Source organism: Lepus europaeus, chromosome 13 (assembly GCF_033115175.1).
Source record: "Lepus europaeus isolate LE1 chromosome 13, mLepTim1.pri, whole genome shotgun sequence".
NCBI lineage: Eukaryota > Metazoa > Chordata > Mammalia > Lagomorpha > Leporidae > Lepus > Lepus europaeus.
The window spans coordinates 94,890,100-94,908,008 of record NC_084839.1 but is presented as its reverse complement, the minus strand read 5'-3'; the positions used below and the strand labels follow the sequence as shown (position 1 = coordinate 94,908,008).

Genomic DNA, 17,909 nt, shown 5'->3' with positions numbered 1-17,909 from the left:
GAGATTAGGGATGAAGCAAAGATGTCCTTCATACTCTTCCTTCCTTACTCTGTAACAATCCCTGGGGTCTGGGTCAGACCGGGGTCGTCAGAGAAAGAAACGGAAGTATTAAGGGGATGCAACATGGTAGAACTTTCTGGAAAACAGCATGGCTCCTCAAAAACTCAAGCCTAGATTTACACAGAATCCAACAATTATAAACAAAAACTGCAAGCAGGAAGGCAGAGGGATGTTTGCACTCCTTTCTTCTCAGCAGCGTGATTCATAGAGGCCAAATGATGGAAGGGACAGCAGTGTTTTGACAGATGAGTGGATCCACAAAACGTGGCACAAACATTCAAAGGAGCAGATTCTGCCAGAAAAAGGAAGGGAATTCCGACACATCCCACCACATGGTGAACCTGGAAGATGCCATGGCTGAGTGAAAACACAAACACTGTAGGACTATACTCATGCAAGGTACCAGAGTCGTCAGATCACAAAGACAGAAAAATGGTGGCTGCCAGGGACTGGGAGAAGGGTCATGGGGATGGTTCTGTAGGTAGCACACGGCCAAGGCCAGACTCCTCCCATCAGTCACGGCTCAGATTCTCCCTTCCCTCTACATCTTCTTCCCACTTTCCTCTCCCTCTCTCTCCCTCTCCCCAACCCTAACACCACTTTTCCTTTCTTACATCTACTCAAGCTATTGGCAAATTGCATTCTTAAATCTCCCTTGAATTAATTGAATGAAGATTTACTCTATAATTTTTAAATTATGGGGGTGGCTCTGAAATCAACCAAACTTCAAGGGTTTGATTTAAGTTGCCCTTCATTTTTCTGGATAATATGAAGCTGGGCCCAGCTCTAGCTTAGGGTCTGATCTAGGGAAGCTCTGAAATGCCTACCAAGTGGTGAGAATGAACTAAGCCATAAGTAAATTCAACTGTATTTTTCTGCATTTAGTATAGAACACTAAATGAAAGTATTTATTTAGACCACTAAAAAAAAAAAAGAATTTATTTACTTGAGAGGCAGAGAGCTCTCATCTGTTAGTTCACTCTCCAAATGCCTGGGACATATGCCAGTTGGGACCAAAGCCAGGAACCAGGAACTCCATCTGGAATCTGGGAACATAAACCATCACTGCTGTCTCCTAGGGTCGGCAATAGCAGGAATCTAGAGTTGGGAATGGAACCCAGCAACTCCCATAGGGAAGGTGGGCATCCTGACCAATAGGCCAGACGCCCTCCTCAGTGAAGATGGATCGTGACTAGCTGAAGGCATCATGCTGCAGACTGTGGTCTGCCTGGGTGGGCTGAGCATTCCTGGTCTCAAATCAGGGAGATGTTTCTCAGAGGATGCTTCAACTTCAAAACCTTGAGGGAATGAGAAATGTCACCAATTCAATCTTCACCCAAATGAGTTCTGAGACTGTTCTTTTTAACAAAATGCTTTTTATTTCTATTTTGAAATGAGATAGACACATTATTAGGGACTTTGCATGAACTATCAAAAGGCACTTATATTCTTGGTTTTAACTCTTTGGTTGTGGTCAAAGTAGGTAGAAAAGATCTGCGGAGATCAAGCCCGGCAGAAACCCAATAGGATAAGGCATCAGGAGAGCCGTGAAGACAGACACTGTTGGTTTCCGGTCCACAGTGTGTCAAGTAGGCCTAGTAGTCATCGTAGTTGACACTGGCACCATGCCTGAAGCTGTGGGGGCTCCGGGGGCCGATTGCCGAGTCTTCATCGTAGTGACGTTGGTAGTAGTCGCCGTAGTAGTCGTGTCCGTTCCGATCTCGGTTTAGCCAGTAGGAGATGTCATCTTCAAATTTCTGGAGAAGAGAGGGAATGAGAGCACATTGAAGGATGCATACTCCCCTCCACCTGTGTCTCACCTGTGACTGTCTCAGGTGCTTTTCCTTCAGTGATCAACAACTCAACACTAGGAATAACTCCCCGTTATTGAATTCTTGCGCCCAGAGGTCAACACAGCCAGCTGGAGAGTACTGATAACAACTGTTTCCCCCCAAAGGAGCCCATGGCTATACCTTGGACCTCTTCTGCCATACTGGTTCCAAGTGTGCCCCAGACTTAAGCATTTTTCTCTCTTTTTGGTAAATCAAATGGACATCTGCCAAATGCAGGAACAGGGGGCACTGGACACCTCATCATGGCAGACACTGTCTTACCTTCCCATCCCATTGCTGCCTCACACACCGTACTGCACATAGCACATGCCTAATAAATGTTGGCTGAATTCAAAGGGTGCCCTGTCTTCACACGGCTCTGCGAGAAGGCATTTAAGATAGCTCTGGTAGCAACTCCTATGAATAGGCACTGGCCTATTCATCTGTTCTTTATAGGGGAGACTACTGTGAAAGATGAATTCAGCCTTGCACTCACGCCCATGTTCAGGACGTGGTAAGAGATTTAGTGCGAGGGCCAGGAGCGGGAGCCAACAATGACAGCCTGGGAGGGGGAAGCAGGGCCAGCTGTCCTCAGCATGTGGCCCGGGCTCACCTGGATCCAGATCACTGCAGGTGATGGAAATGCATTCTTAGGTGTCCCTCCATGCCTCCTGGTGTTTGGGTCTTAGGAATCTATGTTCGTTTTCGTAAGATCCAGTGAACACTAATGAATGCAGGCAGTCCCTGACTTACAGTGCTTTAACTTCATGGTGCTAGACATTCAGGAGCAAGTGAACGTGGCATGTTCAGATTGGGTCTTTCCCTGGGCTACTGCAGTGTGGTCCGATCCTCTCTGGCGATGCTGGGCAGTGGCTGAGCAGCAGCACCCCCAGCTCATGGGCAGCCCTGTGGTCACCAGGGAAACCACCCACACTCGCCACAGCATGCTTTGCTGCTCAGCCATTAAATGCATTTTCCACTTAGAATATCTTCAACTTAAAATGGGTTTCTAGAGATGTAACCCAGAGCAGGTTTCCATGGTACATCCGGGGGTATCTGTATTTGAGAATTCCGAGGCAGGACTCTCCAGCTTTGCCCATTATCAAGGTCTCTGTGGCCCAGTGGTCTTCCATTTTGGCTGAGTGGAGGGACTCATGCCATGCAGGAGAGCGAGATGCCTGCTCCTCACTTGTGTTTGCCGCACCTGGCGTCTTTCTCATCTCCTAAGCACTCCCTCACCTTCTGCCTCCAGAAAGTGGCTTCTTTGACATATTTTCCATAAATTTAAAAGGTGATTATAAATACAGAAATAATGCAGGCTTACATGTTTTAAAATCTGTGGGTGACAGCAGGTCAAAAAGAGGACCATATAATTCCACTGTCCAAGACTACAACTAGGGACATTTGGATGAATTTCCTTTAGTCCTGAGAATTTTTAGTTATTATCTTAAGTGATCCTCATTTTTCTTCTGGCTTTATCATGGACATTATTTTAGCCATTTCCCCAAATTAAACTCTGATTACCAGGGCTGGCGCTGTGGCATAGTGGGCTAAGCCTCCACCTGCAGTGCCGGCATCCCATATGGGCACTGGTTAGAGTCCCATGTGCTCCACTTCCCATCCAGCTCTCTGCTATGGCCTGGGAAAGCAGTGGAAGATGGCCCAAGTCCTTGGGCTCGTGCATGTGTATGGGAGACCCGGAAGAACCTCCTGGCTCCTGGCTTCAGATGGGCTCAGCTCCAGCCATTGCGGCCATCTGGGGAGTAAACCAGCAGATGGAAGACCTCGCTCTCTCTCTCTGTCTCTCCCTCTCTAACTCTACTTCTCATGTACTTAAAAAAAAAAAAAAAAAAAAAAAAAAACCTCTTAATGCCCATTTTACTGATGGTCATCAAAGAAATGCAAATTACTAAAGATGATGTAGCATTATTTTTATCTACCAAATAAGTAAATATAGGAGGGAATTTCTAAAAGCTCCCTGGAGGAGCAGCCGTTTAGCCTACTGGTAAATGTACCTGCATCCCACATCCGAGTATCTGGGTTTGATCCTCTGGCTCTGGCTCCTGATTCCATCTTCATGCTAATGCAGTCCCTGAGAGGCAGCACTGATGGCTCAAATAATGGAGTCCTGCCACCCAGGTGGGAGACCCCTGAATTGCATTCCTGGAGCTTGCCTTCATCCCTGGCCCAGCCCCAGCCCCAGCTGTTAGGCATTTGGGAAATGAACCAGCAGATGGAAGCTCACTCGCTCGTTCTCTCTCTCTCTCTGGGCCTCTCAAATTTAAAAATAAATAAACTCATAGAAAACTTGCATCGTCTTTTCATTCTATTTTCCATGAACTTTTTGAATCCCCTCCTTCCTCTATATATATATGTATATATATATATAGAGAGAGAGAGAGAGAGCGCTATCTTATTTTTTAAGATTTATTTATTTATTTGAAAGAGTTACACAGAGAGAGAAGGAGAGGCAGAGAGAAAGAGAGAGAAAGAGGTCTTCCATCTGCTGGTCACTCTCCAGTTGGCTGTAATGACCGGAGCTGCGCCAATTCGAAGCCAGGAGCCAGGAGTTTCTTCTGGGTCTCCCACACAGATGCAGGGCCCAAGGACTTGAGCTATCTTCCACTGCTTTCCCAGGCCACAGCAGTGAGCTGGATCAGAAGTGGAGCAGCTGGGTCTTGAACCAACACCCATATGGGATGCCAGCACTGCAGTCGGTGGCTTTACCTGCTACACCACAACGCTGGCCCCAACCCTATATATTTTTAATTTTCAGTGAGAACACCAGATGCTGCTGAAAACTCTTGAACTAGGACTGTGCACTGACACCACTTAAATAAGACCCATAGAATGGGGTTGGCGCTGTGGTGCAGTAGGTTTATCCTCGGATAAACTTCAGATCAGTGCAGCTCCAGCCATTGCAGCCATTTGGGGAGTGAACCAGCAGATGCTCTGTCTCACTGTCTGTAACTCTACCTCTCAAATAAATAAATAAAATCTAAAAAAAAAAAAAACCCATAGAGGTGATTCTGCCTTTGCCCCAGAAACCTCACTGGGCAGACTGTAGTCCTAAGTAAGGAACAAACCGTATGCTGAGACACAGTACCTGCCTTTGTGTTGTGAATGATAAGTGAATGTTCATTCAACAAGGATTTAGAGTCGGGACCGGTGCTGTGGCCCAGCGGGTAAAGCCTCTGCCTGCAGTGCCGGCATCCCATATGGCCGCCAGTTCTAGTCCCAGCTGCTCCTCTTCTGATCCAGCTCTCTGCTAAGGCCTAGGAAAGCCGTAGAAGATGGCCCAAGTGCTTGGGCCCCTGCACCCACGTGGGAAACCTGAAAGAAGCTCCTAGCTCCTGGCTTCGGATGGGTACAGCTCTAGATGTTGCAGCCAACTGGAGAGTAAACCAGCAGATGGAAGACTCTCTCTTTCTCTCTCTCTCCCTCTCTCTCTCTCTCTCTCTCTGTGTATGTGTGTGTAACTCTGACTTCCAAATAAATAAATCTTAAAAAAAAAAAAAGGATTTAGACTCATGCCCAGACAGGAGTTTGGCTAGCTGTTTGAACAAATAATAATAATAACGTACAGGAAAATTTCAAAATGTTTGTGGAAAATGGAATTAAAAGATACATTTATTTTGATGTAAACATTTTTGATATCCATGCCTATGAGACCTCTTCCAGAAGTCATTGGAAAATGCACAGTATGAAAAAACTACGCATGAATCCTAAAATTATTTGGCACCAAAATAAACATATCTTTTAATTCCAGTTTCCAGAATTTTCAGGACCCTTACATATACATTTGAATAACAAAAGACATTTACAAAACAACTAATCTGTTCAGTGATTAGGATTGGGAAGGAAATTATGATGCAGCCACATGCTTTCATCCTGTGCAGCCAATAAAAATGATGTGTTGAAAGAGTTTTCCTGTTTTTACCCAATCAGCGTTTTGTTTGTACCGTCTATGTGAATCAAGTGATTGGAAAAACACTTCCAGGTACCCACATGGAGATGCTGCTGCCTGCCTGGGGTAAGTCAGCTAAGTATTCTCCCCCACGCTCTCCCATACCGAGTGTGCAGACAGAACCTGGGATTCCATTGGTGCTACTGTCTTGCCTGTACGTATATCCCAGTTGCGAGTCTATGATTATAAAACACACTTATCCAATATGCCTTTCCCTTAATTCACTTACTTTGTCTACTAATGCTGCCTAGGACACGAACTGTGACAAACTTTTCCCAAAACACATGCAAAGACCCAGCTTTAAACACACACACACACATACACACACACACTTTTCATCTCTTTCCATTATCCTCAAAGGTCCTTGCACCAGGCTTGTTTTTCTGGCTGTTGAGTCATTTTAAGAATGCCCAGAAAAGTTTTAAAAGTTCCTAGGGGCCAGCATTGTGGCACAGTGGGTCAGTTCACCACCTGTGACTCAGGCATCCATATGAGTGCTGGTTCAAGTCCTGCTCCACTTCCAATCCAGCTGCCTACTAATGCACCTGGGAAACAGATGGCCCAAGTGACCAGGATAGAGTTCCAGGCTCCTGGTTTCAGCCTGGCCCCAGCCCCACCCATTCAGGCCACTGGGGGACTGAACCAATGATTGGAAGGTCTCTCTCTCTCTCTCTCTTTCTCTTTCTTTCTCTGACTCTGCCTTTCAAATGACAGTAAATCTTTTTAAAACAGCTTCTTTGGCCGGCGCCGTGGCTTAACAGGCTAATCCTCTGCCTTGCGGCGCCGGCACACCGGGTTCTAGTCCCGGTTGGGGTGCCGGATTCTATCCCGGTTGCCCCTCTTCCAGGCCAGCTCTCTGCTGTGGCCCGGGAGTGCAGTGGAGGATGGCCCAAGTGCTTGGGCCCTGCACCCGCATGGGAGACCAGGAGAAGCACCTGGCTCCTGGCTTTGGATCAGCGCGATGCGCCAGCCGCAGCGCACCAGCCACAGCGGCCATTGGAGGGTGAACCAACGGCAAAAAAGGAAGACCTTTCTCTCTGTCTGTCAAAAAAAAAAAAAAAAAAAAAAAAAAAAAAAAAACAGCTTCTTTAAAAAATGGCCTCCTAAAAAAGTTTAATTCTCAGTGAATTTTGACCAGTGGCTTCTCTGGATTCTGGCTTCCAAACATATTCTGATGCAGGATTCCACGTGATGCCATGGAATCCAGCGCCTGGGGAATAAACTGCAAAGCCTCACTTCCTGGGCCCTGTTTCCCCAAGCCAGGCCTCTGTGCCCCCCAGGTCTGCCAGGCAGGCAGCAGGGGCCTGTAGCCAAGCACACGCACCGCTTCATCGAAGCCCATGTAGAGGAACTGCTGGTACCACTGCTGCACCTCTGGCCGGGTCCGGTCCCACAGCTGCCGCTTCTGACGCCTCAGGCTGCTGAGGAATTCTTTGGCTTTGTTCTCATCAACAGCCACTTCTGTCTTCGCTGGAGCAAGTGCTGAAACAGTTAACCCCGCCCCCCAAAGTACAAAGCATGATTTCTGGGCTTATTGGAGTGGATCGCTATTCAACCCCGTCTCCCACCCCTGCCTGCCACGCACAGGATGGTTTCAGCTCTAGACTTGGTTCTTAGATGCGTGGAATAAAACACAGCTGCATACCGTTGGTTTCCAGGCCTCCCACTTGGCCGCAGACATATAGAGAAGCACAGGCTGGGTTCAAGTTCAATGTCTATATTCTCAGGATAGAAAGGAAATGCAGATCATCTCCAGCTGCTCATACACCAGGAGCTGGTGGCCTGTCCCCAGGGTTGCGGTCAGGAACAGAATGAGATGTCTACTGTCTCACACATAGACAGTGTGTGTACCCATTCTCCATGCAAACAAGCGAGGGCCATGCTTGCTTAGGAAAGTGTGTGAGAACAGAGAACTAGAGTGGTGGACCCAGTGCAGCCAGGTTCTCACACCAGCACCCTCCCTGGGCTGCATGGATTGAGTCTTGAAGGGTGCTGACCCTTGCTGTGACACCGTTCCTCTAACATCTTCCATCACAGTCCCAATTGTAGAAACAGAGCCATTTTGGAGAAGCAGCCATGACCTTGGACTTGCCTCCACTGGCTGGTTTTGAGCCCCTGCCACTCCATCTACAAAACCAGACGGACAGTTCCCGGTTTGGTGTTGTTACAAAGAATGCAAGGGATGAAGGAAGCGGGTGCCTGATGCATTGATGATCACGTGGGGAAATCTCACAGGGTGGTAACAACCTCTTCGGGGGTCTGTGACACTGTTTTGTATGCAGTAGGTACTCAATGTATGTTTCTTGAATTAAACTGAGTAAAGGCTATGGGATGCACCCCTTGGGTTCATGATCATAGCAATTTGCTCACCTAAAACAGGATGGCCCCATGAGAGTCACTCAACCCTGGGCTTCCTTAAGGTGATGTTCTCTCGGCCACCTGTCACATGGACGGGGACCCTCAGAGCCACCACAGGCCAGGCCCCAAGGAAGAGCTGGAAAGGATGCTGGGAGCTCCCTTTGGGCATCCCTGAAGCTAGAAGGAGCTGCCTGTGCTCAGGCATCTGTCGGGAGATCCCTAAGGGGCATAAATATGGCAGCAGGTGCTCAAGTGCCCCACCTGAAAAGCAGAGGTCAAATCCTCCATAAACTGGGAGGGGAAAGAAGAAACAATTAGGCCTGCGCCGCAGCTCACTAGGCTAATCCTCTGCCTTGGGCGCCGGCACACCGGGTTTTAGTCCCGGTCGGGGCACCAGATTCTGTCCCAGTTGCCCCTCTTCCAGGCCAGCTCTCTGCTGTGGCCCGGGAAGGCAGTGGAGGATGGCCCAAGTCCTTGGGCCCTGCACCCCATGGGAGACCAGGAGAAGCACCTGGCTCCTGCCATCGGATCACCGCGGTGCGCTGGCCGCAGCGCGCCAGCCGCGGCGGCCATTGGAGGGTGAACCAACGGCAAAAAGGAAGACCTTTCTCTCTGTCTCTCTCTCTCACTGTCCACTCTGCCTGTCAAAAAATTAAAAAAAAAGAAACAATTAAATGGCCACATCAGAAATGGGACCACACTTTCTGCTCTCTAAGGCATGTTACAGGCCTTCACCTGTGTGTTGGAGGGGAAGACCACGTTCACCTACCCACACCATGGGGCTCATTGACCCAACCGATGACCCCAACACATTCTGTGACTTCCAGACTGTTCTATCTGGATGACATCTTACTGTTGTGTCCCACATTCGCCACAACGGAAGTGAGCAACAAAAGGTTTTCCCCATATAAACGGCCTCTCGCCTCTAGCTGACCAGATCTATGGGGTGCCACGTCTTGGCCCTGCAGCTGGGTTGTTTTGAGTTCTAAGGGATATGGTCTAAACTTAGAGCCATATCTGAAGTGCTCTGCACTTAACACTGGAGTACTGTTTCTTTGATTTTTGAGACAGTTTTCAAGAAACACCGCTGACAGTTTTCAGAGAAACACCTCCAAACATTGACTGGCACTAATATTTATCTAATAAAATATACCACGCCACGTGTCCACAGAGTAGGCCCTCAGATCTGCTGACCTTTGGAAGAATAAACACTGTTGACTTCCCAAACACACGCCTCTAGGGAGCACAGTTGCTATTACCATCTTACCATCTCCTCTCCACCCTGGTGGGAACGCATCCCTTATCCATGCGGGGTATGTTTACCTTCTCGTTTTTGAAGCATCAACTTGAGTTTATTTCCATTTATGCCACCTAGAAGGTTGAAAATCAAAATCAGTTTTAAAGTTGCATGCTATTCTTTGATATATGAAAGGTCCAAATCAGAGTTCGAAAAAAGAACAGCGTGCTCCTGCCTTGATTCGGTAGCTACTGTATTTAATGCTTCTTGCATTCAGCATCCTACAGGAAAGACACTTGAGGCTGCCAGTTGCTGACACTGGTGACAATGATATGGTGGACCAAGGGCATTACAATTGGAGCTGTCCCCTAGGAAAAGGGACATTGTTCCTTTAGCCCTTAGGTCTTATTTTAAGGGCCAGCCATCTGCCGATTGTACCCCCTTCAGACTCTCACTTCATTGATGTCATTGGTTGAATAGTATCCCCCAAATGCACATCCACCCAGAACCCCCAAATGTGAGTTTATTTGGGAACACACAGATAGACTGTGTTAAGGATCTCAAGATGACAACACATGAGATTGAGGGTGACATCCAGGGGCTGATGTCCCTGTAAGAAAGGACAAGAACACACAGAGCAGTGCTGTGAGGCCGAGGTGGGCAAAAATGAGCCAACGACACAATGCAGCTCTCTAAACACTCAGCCCAGTTTCATAGCTGCCCCGATCCACCTCAATAAGCATTGTTGGTCTCCTTTGCTGTTATTTCTACTCATTTTTAAAAGAGTTTCAAATCAGCCCATTTTAATAGAAATAACACCTCTGGTCTGATAGAACACCCTGCCTCTCTTCCCAGTAACCTGGTTTGAGGATCTCTGGAGGCCTCTAATCCTTAACACTGCACACAGGAATAAGGCTTATCTCAGGAAGGGTGAGCCCAAAGCCCCTGGGAAAACATCCCTGGCATCCCAAGCCGTGAGCACCTGCAGGAGTAAGGAACTGGGTTGCACTGAGACGGCGGTGCCCACCTCCTCGCCTGGGATTGCCACTCTCAGTCCATAGCTGGGCTCCGGTGGGGGTGGAAAGGGATGGAAATCTGCATTTGTATTTGCAAAGGTACAATATTCTGGGAATGGAACCATAGCTTTTGCCATACTCTCAGAACTGTTGTGACCCAAGTAAGATTTAAAATCCCAGCTTGATTTGTCAACTGCACATTAATAACCCTGGAAATTAAAAAAAAGAAACCCACTTAAAGAATTGACTATGTAATTGGATGGACGGAGTGGGGAGAGGAGATTCATAGCCAAGAGTCACACTCTGGCTGCCCCTAGCTGAACTCTACTTGCAGGCATGCTTTGCTGTGTTTATACAACTTGAACTTGAATGCCTCTGAACCCAAGTGTTCCACACAGGCCACAGTCATCTACTGTTCCCCTGCTAGGCACACGAGTGTGACTGCTGCCCGACTGCCATCAGACGGACTGTGCCGTTAAAGGAGCCTGCTGGTCCTGGCTGTAGGTTGGAATAGGGAACCTGCTAGAAGTCACTAAACCTAATTTCCATTCAAAGGCCTGCCTCATGGTTCATAGGGCTCCAAGGACTCTTTCTGGCTCTCCAAGGACTGTCCCAGATTATACCTGGGATGGTATAATGGTATAATGGTATTGATGGATGGTTATCCATCAATGACAGTCTTTCATTTGTCTCTCAAAGGTGTTCCAACTTGTGTGATAAATTATGTGGTCACCCTGGTCTTAGAAGTTTAATAGCATGGGAATGACTCGGAAGAATCTCTAGGGACCATGCATAAGTGGTTGCAGTCCCAGCATCTTGCAAAGGAGGGCTGGGCATCTGCTGGATAGCAAGCAAAGACACCAGTGCAGTGTGCAGCAGCCTGTGACAGAGATGCAGTGGCTTGTGTTATCTTAGATCAGTCCACCGTGAGGTGGTTGTTCACAAAGCAGCTGCAATCTGGCTGCAGGGTTCACCTCCTGTCTCCTGTGTGTGCACTGAACACGTACAGACTTCAGGGTAACAGTGACTTCATAGATTGACATTGTATCAGGAATTATAAGTAGTCTAGAGAGGATTTAAAGTATAGGGGAAGGTTGCACAGGTTATATGCAAATACTACCCCATTTTCTGGAAGGGACTTGAGCTTCTACAGACCCCATGGGGGTCCTGACACCAAGTCCTTATGGGTACCAAGAGAAGACTGTACTTGACAAATCTGTTCCATCACCACTCTGAGCAGACCACCACACTACCTTTTGGTTCAGTTTCATCTCAGTTGAAGAAGGTGATAAAAAAAAAATCAGAGTTGTTGGCCAAAAGAGTGTCCAGGGCAGACTAGGACCCAACTGTATCTTATAAAAGAAGAAAATTATAGGTGGTTAGGTGTTTAACTTAGAGGAATCTCCCAGAGGAGATGGCTCTAACGGGCTCTAACGGGCCACTGGGCCCAAAGATTAGGCCATAAAGCAAGTTTTCTCACATTTGGGCTGTCACTCAAAATGGAACAGGACCGGCACTATGGCATAGTAGGTTAAGCCTCTACCTGCAGCACCAGTATCCTATAAGGACCCTGGTTCGAGTCCTGGATGCTCCACTTCCAATCCAGCTCCCTGCTGATGGCCTGGGAAAGCAGCAGAAGATGGCCCAAGTGCTTGGGCCCCTGTACCCATGTGGGAGACCCAGAAGAAGCTGCTGGATCCTGGCTTCAGATTGGCACAGCTCCAGCCATTGTGGCATTTGTGGAGTGAACCAATGAATGGAAGACCTCTCTCTCTCTCTCTCTCTCTCTCTCTCTCTCTCTGTAACTCTGACTCTCAAAAAAATAAATAAATCTTTAAAAAAAAAAAAAGAACAAATGAGGTTCTGGCATTGTGCATTGTGGTACAGCAGGTTAAGCTGCAGATGGGGATTTCAGCATCTCATCCAATCCAGCTCTCTGCTAATGTACCTGAGAAAGCAGCAGAACATGACTCAACTACTTGAGTTCTTTCCATCTGCAAGGGAGACCCAGATGGAGTTCCTGGCTCCTGGCTTTAGCCTGGACAAGCCTTGGCTATGGGATATATCTGGGAAATGAACCAGTAGGTGGAAGATCTCCCTCCCTTCCTTCTCTCTCTCTCTCTCTCTCTCTCTCTCTCTCTCTCTCTCTGTGTGTGTGTGTGTGTGTCTCATTGTCACTCTGCCTTTCAAATAAATAATATTCAAAATAGAACAAGTGGCCACAAAAGGTTCTGATCAAGAGTTGCTGGAGGCATTGGAGTATAAATCAATGGGGCTGAGCACTTGACCCGGCTACAGAGGGGATTATTTGATGAGACGCGGGTGGGACTGCTCTTACAACCTTGAATCAATGAAGAAATCCTGAAAAAACATTTGCTGAGGCAGACAGCTATGTTCTTTGGTGATAATATTAGGATTCATTAGTATCCTAACATTTGTTGCTCTACACTACTCACAGGGTAGCATACACAGAATTAAGTATTGCCTCTCCATCTGTTTGCCTTCTGTAAAAGTGCTTAACTATTAATGAAGGAAGTGTCTGATGTGGAAATAGACATGGGGGTTTGGGCCTTTGCAATGAGGCTGCAATTGCTTGCAGCAAGTGTGTGTCATGAGAGATCCACTGAATCTCAGCTCGACAACTGAAAAGCGTGGCTAAGTCCCACATCATGAATTATCAATGTTGCTAGGCTGCAGTAATAAACTCTCCTGAACTGAGCCCATCCGGTTCCCTGGCACGCAGTCCTGGCAGACTCTTATGATGCCCCCTCGAAGATACTAACTATGAATATGTTAATCAAGGAGGTTCCATGATCATCTTCTCCATTAAATGTCTTTGGAAATCCAGATGGAGTTCCTGGTTCCCGGCTTCAGCCTGGTCCAGATGTAGCTGTTGTGGCCATTTAGAGTGAACCAATGGGTGGAAATTTCTCTCTCTCTCTCTCTCTCTCTCTCTCTCTCTCTCTGTAACCCCACCTTTTAAATAAGTAAATCTTTTTAAAAAATGTTTTTGGCTATCATAAAGACCCACACTTGGGACTCCATATGAAGATTTTCATTTCCTGCCCTAAGAACATTCACATTCAGCTCTGTGATGATAACATGTTAATCAAATCCTATCACTAAGTTCTTGGAATAAACTAAATTAAAATAACAGGCTCTGGGGCTGGCACTGTGGTGTAGTAGGTAAAGCCACCACCTGCAGTGCCGGCATCCCATATGGGTGTCGGTTCGAGTCCCATCTGCTCCACTTCGAATCCATCTCTCTGGTATGGCCAGGGAAAGCAGTAAAAGATGGTCCAAGTCCTTGGGTGGCTGCACCCATGTGGGAGACCTGGAAGAAGCTCCTGGCTCCTGGCTTTGGATTGGCACAGCTCCAGCCATTGAAGCCATTTGGGAAGTGAACCAGTGGATGGAAGACTTCTCTCTCTCTCTCTCTCTCTCTCTCTCTCTCTCTCTCTCTCTGCCTCCGCCTCTGCCTCTGCCTCTCTGTAACTCTGCCTTTCAAATAAATGAATAAATCTTTTTAAAAAATAGGCTCTGAAAATGAATGACTTATAACCAGTGCTCACTCGATTTACTTACTTGAATATGCTTCTTAACACAGGAGGGCCAATAGCAGTCAAGACATGCTTTGGATGCCCACATCCTATATCTGGGTTTGAGTCCCCAGCTCAACTCTCATTTCAGGGTTCTCGTACCTGGGCCCCTGCCAGCCCCATGGGAGACCTGGATGGAGTTCCAGGCTCCTGGCTTCAGCCTGGTCCACCCCAAGTTGTTACTGGCATTTGGGGAGTGAACTAGCAGATGAGAGATCTCTCTCTACGTGTTGCTGTGTCACTCTGCCTTTTGAATAAACAAAAAAAAATTTTAAAAAGAGAAAGAACAAAAGTTGGGGGAATGAGATAATTCATACAATGGAAATCACTGAATAGCTTTGCTGTGGTTGATCTAGAACAGTAACCCAGCCATCCCACTCCTGGGAATTGACCCAAGCAAAATGAAATCAGCATATGAAAGAGTTACCTGTCCCTCCGTGTTTATTACAGCTCAGATATATAGCTAAGATATGGAAGCAACCCAGATGTCCATCAACTGATGACTGGATGAAGAAAATGTGGTATATATACACTATGGAATACTATCCAGCCATTAAAAAAGAATGAAAACCTATCATTTGCAACAAAATGGATGCAACTGGAAACCTTTATGCATAGTGAAAAAAGCCAGTCTCAAAAAGACAAAGATCGTATGTTTTCTCTGATATGTGCCAGTTAATACAGAATACAAAAAATGTATAGGAATAAAGCAGGCACGTTGTGATATGATTGTCATTTTTAGCCTTTGTTTACACTCCTGTGCAACTGTGGCATTCCTGCTTTTCACTTGTTGAATATTGTGGTTAGTGGCGAAGTAAGCCTGTGATTACACAGTGGGTTAAAATTACTCCTTCGCAAAAATTAATGCAAAGAAAAGAGGGGAGGGAAGGAGGAACTTTGGGGGAGGGAGAGGACAGAGGGAGGGAAGTATGGTTATCTTCTTAGAACTGTACCTGTGAAATACATGAAATCTGGTCTGTATGTTAATAAAAAATGTTAAAAGACGATATACTGAAGCCCTAAAAAAAGAAAAAAAAAAGGAAAGAAAGAAAGAAAAAAAGAACAGTAACCCTCTTCACCTGAGCTCCTACTGCATTAAGACCCCGGCCTCCCTCCACCTATAGCTCCGTTTTCCACTCCTGGTTTGGATAAGCAAAGCACAGAAACCAGGAACAGAGCAGGTCTTCTACTTCCATTAGAAAGGCCCAGCTACGTGGCAATGGGACAAGCACCCGTCCAGGGTCTGGGCAAGGCTCTGCCTGCCTTCCCGCTCCAGCTTCCCCAGCAGGAAGTCTGGCGGTCACAACACCCGCCTGGAAGAAGTGCGCGTCCACCGCAACACCTCCTCTACCCTTGGGGCCAGGCACCACCAGCCGAAGGTGACATCCTGACAAAGCCATACCGCGTCCGCTTGTGTTCCCGAGGGTTCTGGTGTGCGCACACCCAAGCGTCTTCGTGCCCGGTGTGTCCCTGAATGCACTTTTTACAGAGAACAGAGTTTCTAAGCTTTCAGCCAAGTCACGGAGCGCTCCACGAAGGAGGAGACGCTCAGCGCGACTCCTTGGAGAGCTGTTCCCCCAGTCCGGGGTGCGAGGGCTGTGCCCTGTTTTGCAGGCTTGGAACTTGACCCCGCAGAGAAGCAGGCTGGGAAGCAAGCCCAACTCTGTGGCCTGCGTGGGCCATTTGCCTCCCCTCGGTGCAGGGCGCACAACCTGCCTACATCACCCGCAGCGCCTTTGTCCCTTAAACCCAGAAACACTCGGTGCCCACCCTTCGGACATCTTCCTCCCCCAAGACCCTCCACTCGGCCCTGCTGCTCGCGCTGCCCACCCCAGCGCACCGCTGTGAGCCCCTACAAGAGCGCAGCTCTGGACCTGGTGCCCTGATCGCTCCTTTAGCCCTCTCAGGGATGAAGACGGGTCCCTAATCCTGCACCCCACCCCCGGGCCTCCCTCCCTGAGCACCCTGGCAACGCCACCCTGAGGCACCCTACTTTCAGAGCTCAGCCTTGGAAAGTCCCCACTCACCTGGGCCCATGCACAGCAGCAGGAGCAGCGCCAGCCCGGTCAGGGCCAAGACGGCGGGCCGCGCGGAGGAGGCTGCCATGGTGGCGGAGCAGCGGACAGCTGGGCTGGGGACGCACGCCGAGCCGCTGCGCGCGAGGACTGGGCGCGAGGCTCAGGGGCGCAGGAGGGTAAGCGCTGCGGCCGCCGGCGCTCCCTGCGTTCCTGCGGGGCGGGGCGCCGGGTGGGCGCAGAGCCAGCAGGCGACGGGCCCAGGGACAGCGCCGAGCGCCAACAAGCGCCCCTGAGGCCGGCTGCCTCTCCCCGCCGCGGCCAGGGATGCTCCTGATGCTGGGGACCCCCGGGAGCCGCTGGGACGCGTGGCCGGCGCTGGGAAAGCGCTGAGGACACAGCTGGGCTGCAGGGGCCCAGGGTGGGCTGGAGGCACTGGGGAAGAAGGAAGGGGCCCCTGCCGCGTAGCAGGGCAGGATTTGCGGCGTGCGGGCGCCCAGCGCGCTGACTGCTCTGCTGTTCTGCTTGCTGGCGCGAACACAGAACTGCCTTCCCCATCTCGCTCCCTCCTGCCTCAGATCCTTGCTCCAGCTTTGGCTTACAAAGCGGCCTTTGGAATTTCCTTGATTGCTGAGCTGCCCTTAAAGATGCCTTTGGCAGAGCTGCGTTGTGTGATACTTCACAAAGACTGCACACTCTGGGCTCAGAGCTGCGGTTCAGCAAAACATCTTTCCAGAAACCCAGAGCAGGCTGCATTGCTGCTGTCGGCAAAATCAATGCCTCTCGCTGCTCCCGGGACAATCCGTGACATTAAAGGGAGGCTCCATAAAAAGGCAAAACTGCCCTTCCAGTACCAGGCCTGTCCACGCGCAGGGGACACCCAGCAGTGTCAGGGATCCAAGGACGGCTTACCCACGCTCACCCTGGAAGGTTACCTAACCACCTCCAGGCCCCATCTGCAGGGGCGGTGAGGTGAGCTTCCATCAGGGGTCCTCGCCACCCAAGAGCTGCTCAGAGCTCAGCCAGCTGCCTCTTGGCTTCATCTAGGATCTTCCTTGTCACACCTTTGGCCGCGGGTGCTGCCTGTCGTTGTGTGAAGAGCCCTCCAGGAAACGCAGCTGGATTTCTAAAGCTCGCAGAATCAGCTCTTTTTTGGTTTTGCTTTTAACTGTTTCTTCCAGAATAGTTTTTTTAAAAAGATTTATTGATTTATTTGAAAGTCAGAGTTACACAGAGAGAGGAGAGGCAGAGAGAGAGAGAGTCTTCCCTCCGCCGGTTCACTCCCCAGTTGGCCACAATGGCCAGAGCTGTGCCAATCCAAAGCCAGGAACAAAGAGCTTCTTCCAGGTCTCCCACACAGGTGCAGGGGCCCAAGGACTTGGACCATCTTCTACTGCTTTCCCAGGCCATAGCAGAGAGCTGGAGCAGAAGTGGAGCAGCCAGATCTAGAACCAGTAACCGTATGGGATGCTGGCACCGCAGGCGGAAGATTAACCTACTGTGCCACAACGCCGGCCCCCAGAATAGCTTTAAACTTAGAAAAAATTCTGAAGTAGTACAAAGAGTTCCTACCTACCCCACATTCTCTGTCCCTTGCTATTAACATCTTCTACTGTATGCTGTATTTGTAAACCATATCCAGCTGCCCCTGTCATTAACATCGCATATTAGTATATTTGTCAGAATTAATGAACCCCATCCAGCTGCCTCTACCTTTTTAAATCCAAGCTGCCTGGATCCTTCCCACCCCACCCAGCCTCTAGGGACCCCCATTTTCAGTTCAGACTGAGTTTTAAAAAAAAAAAAAAACATTTATTCGTTTTAT

At 48.7% G+C, this 17,909-nt stretch overlaps 1 protein-coding gene across 1 annotated transcript; it reads right to left on the bottom strand.

Annotated features, from left to right (window-relative positions):
* Positions 1-1,424: 1,424 nt before the first annotated feature.
* On the bottom strand, positions 1,425-16,249 carry ECRG4 (ECRG4 augurin precursor). Its single transcript, XM_062210041.1, has 4 exons — positions 16,097-16,249; positions 9,541-9,588; positions 7,184-7,341; positions 1,425-1,817 (listed from the first exon to the last, which is right to left on the bottom strand). The coding sequence occupies exons 1-4, from the start codon at positions 16,173-16,175 to the stop codon at positions 1,656-1,658; spliced, it is 447 nt and encodes a 148-aa protein (XP_062066025.1). The 5' UTR covers positions 16,176-16,249; the 3' UTR covers positions 1,425-1,655.
* Between the last annotated feature and the right edge of the window lie 1,660 nt (positions 16,250-17,909).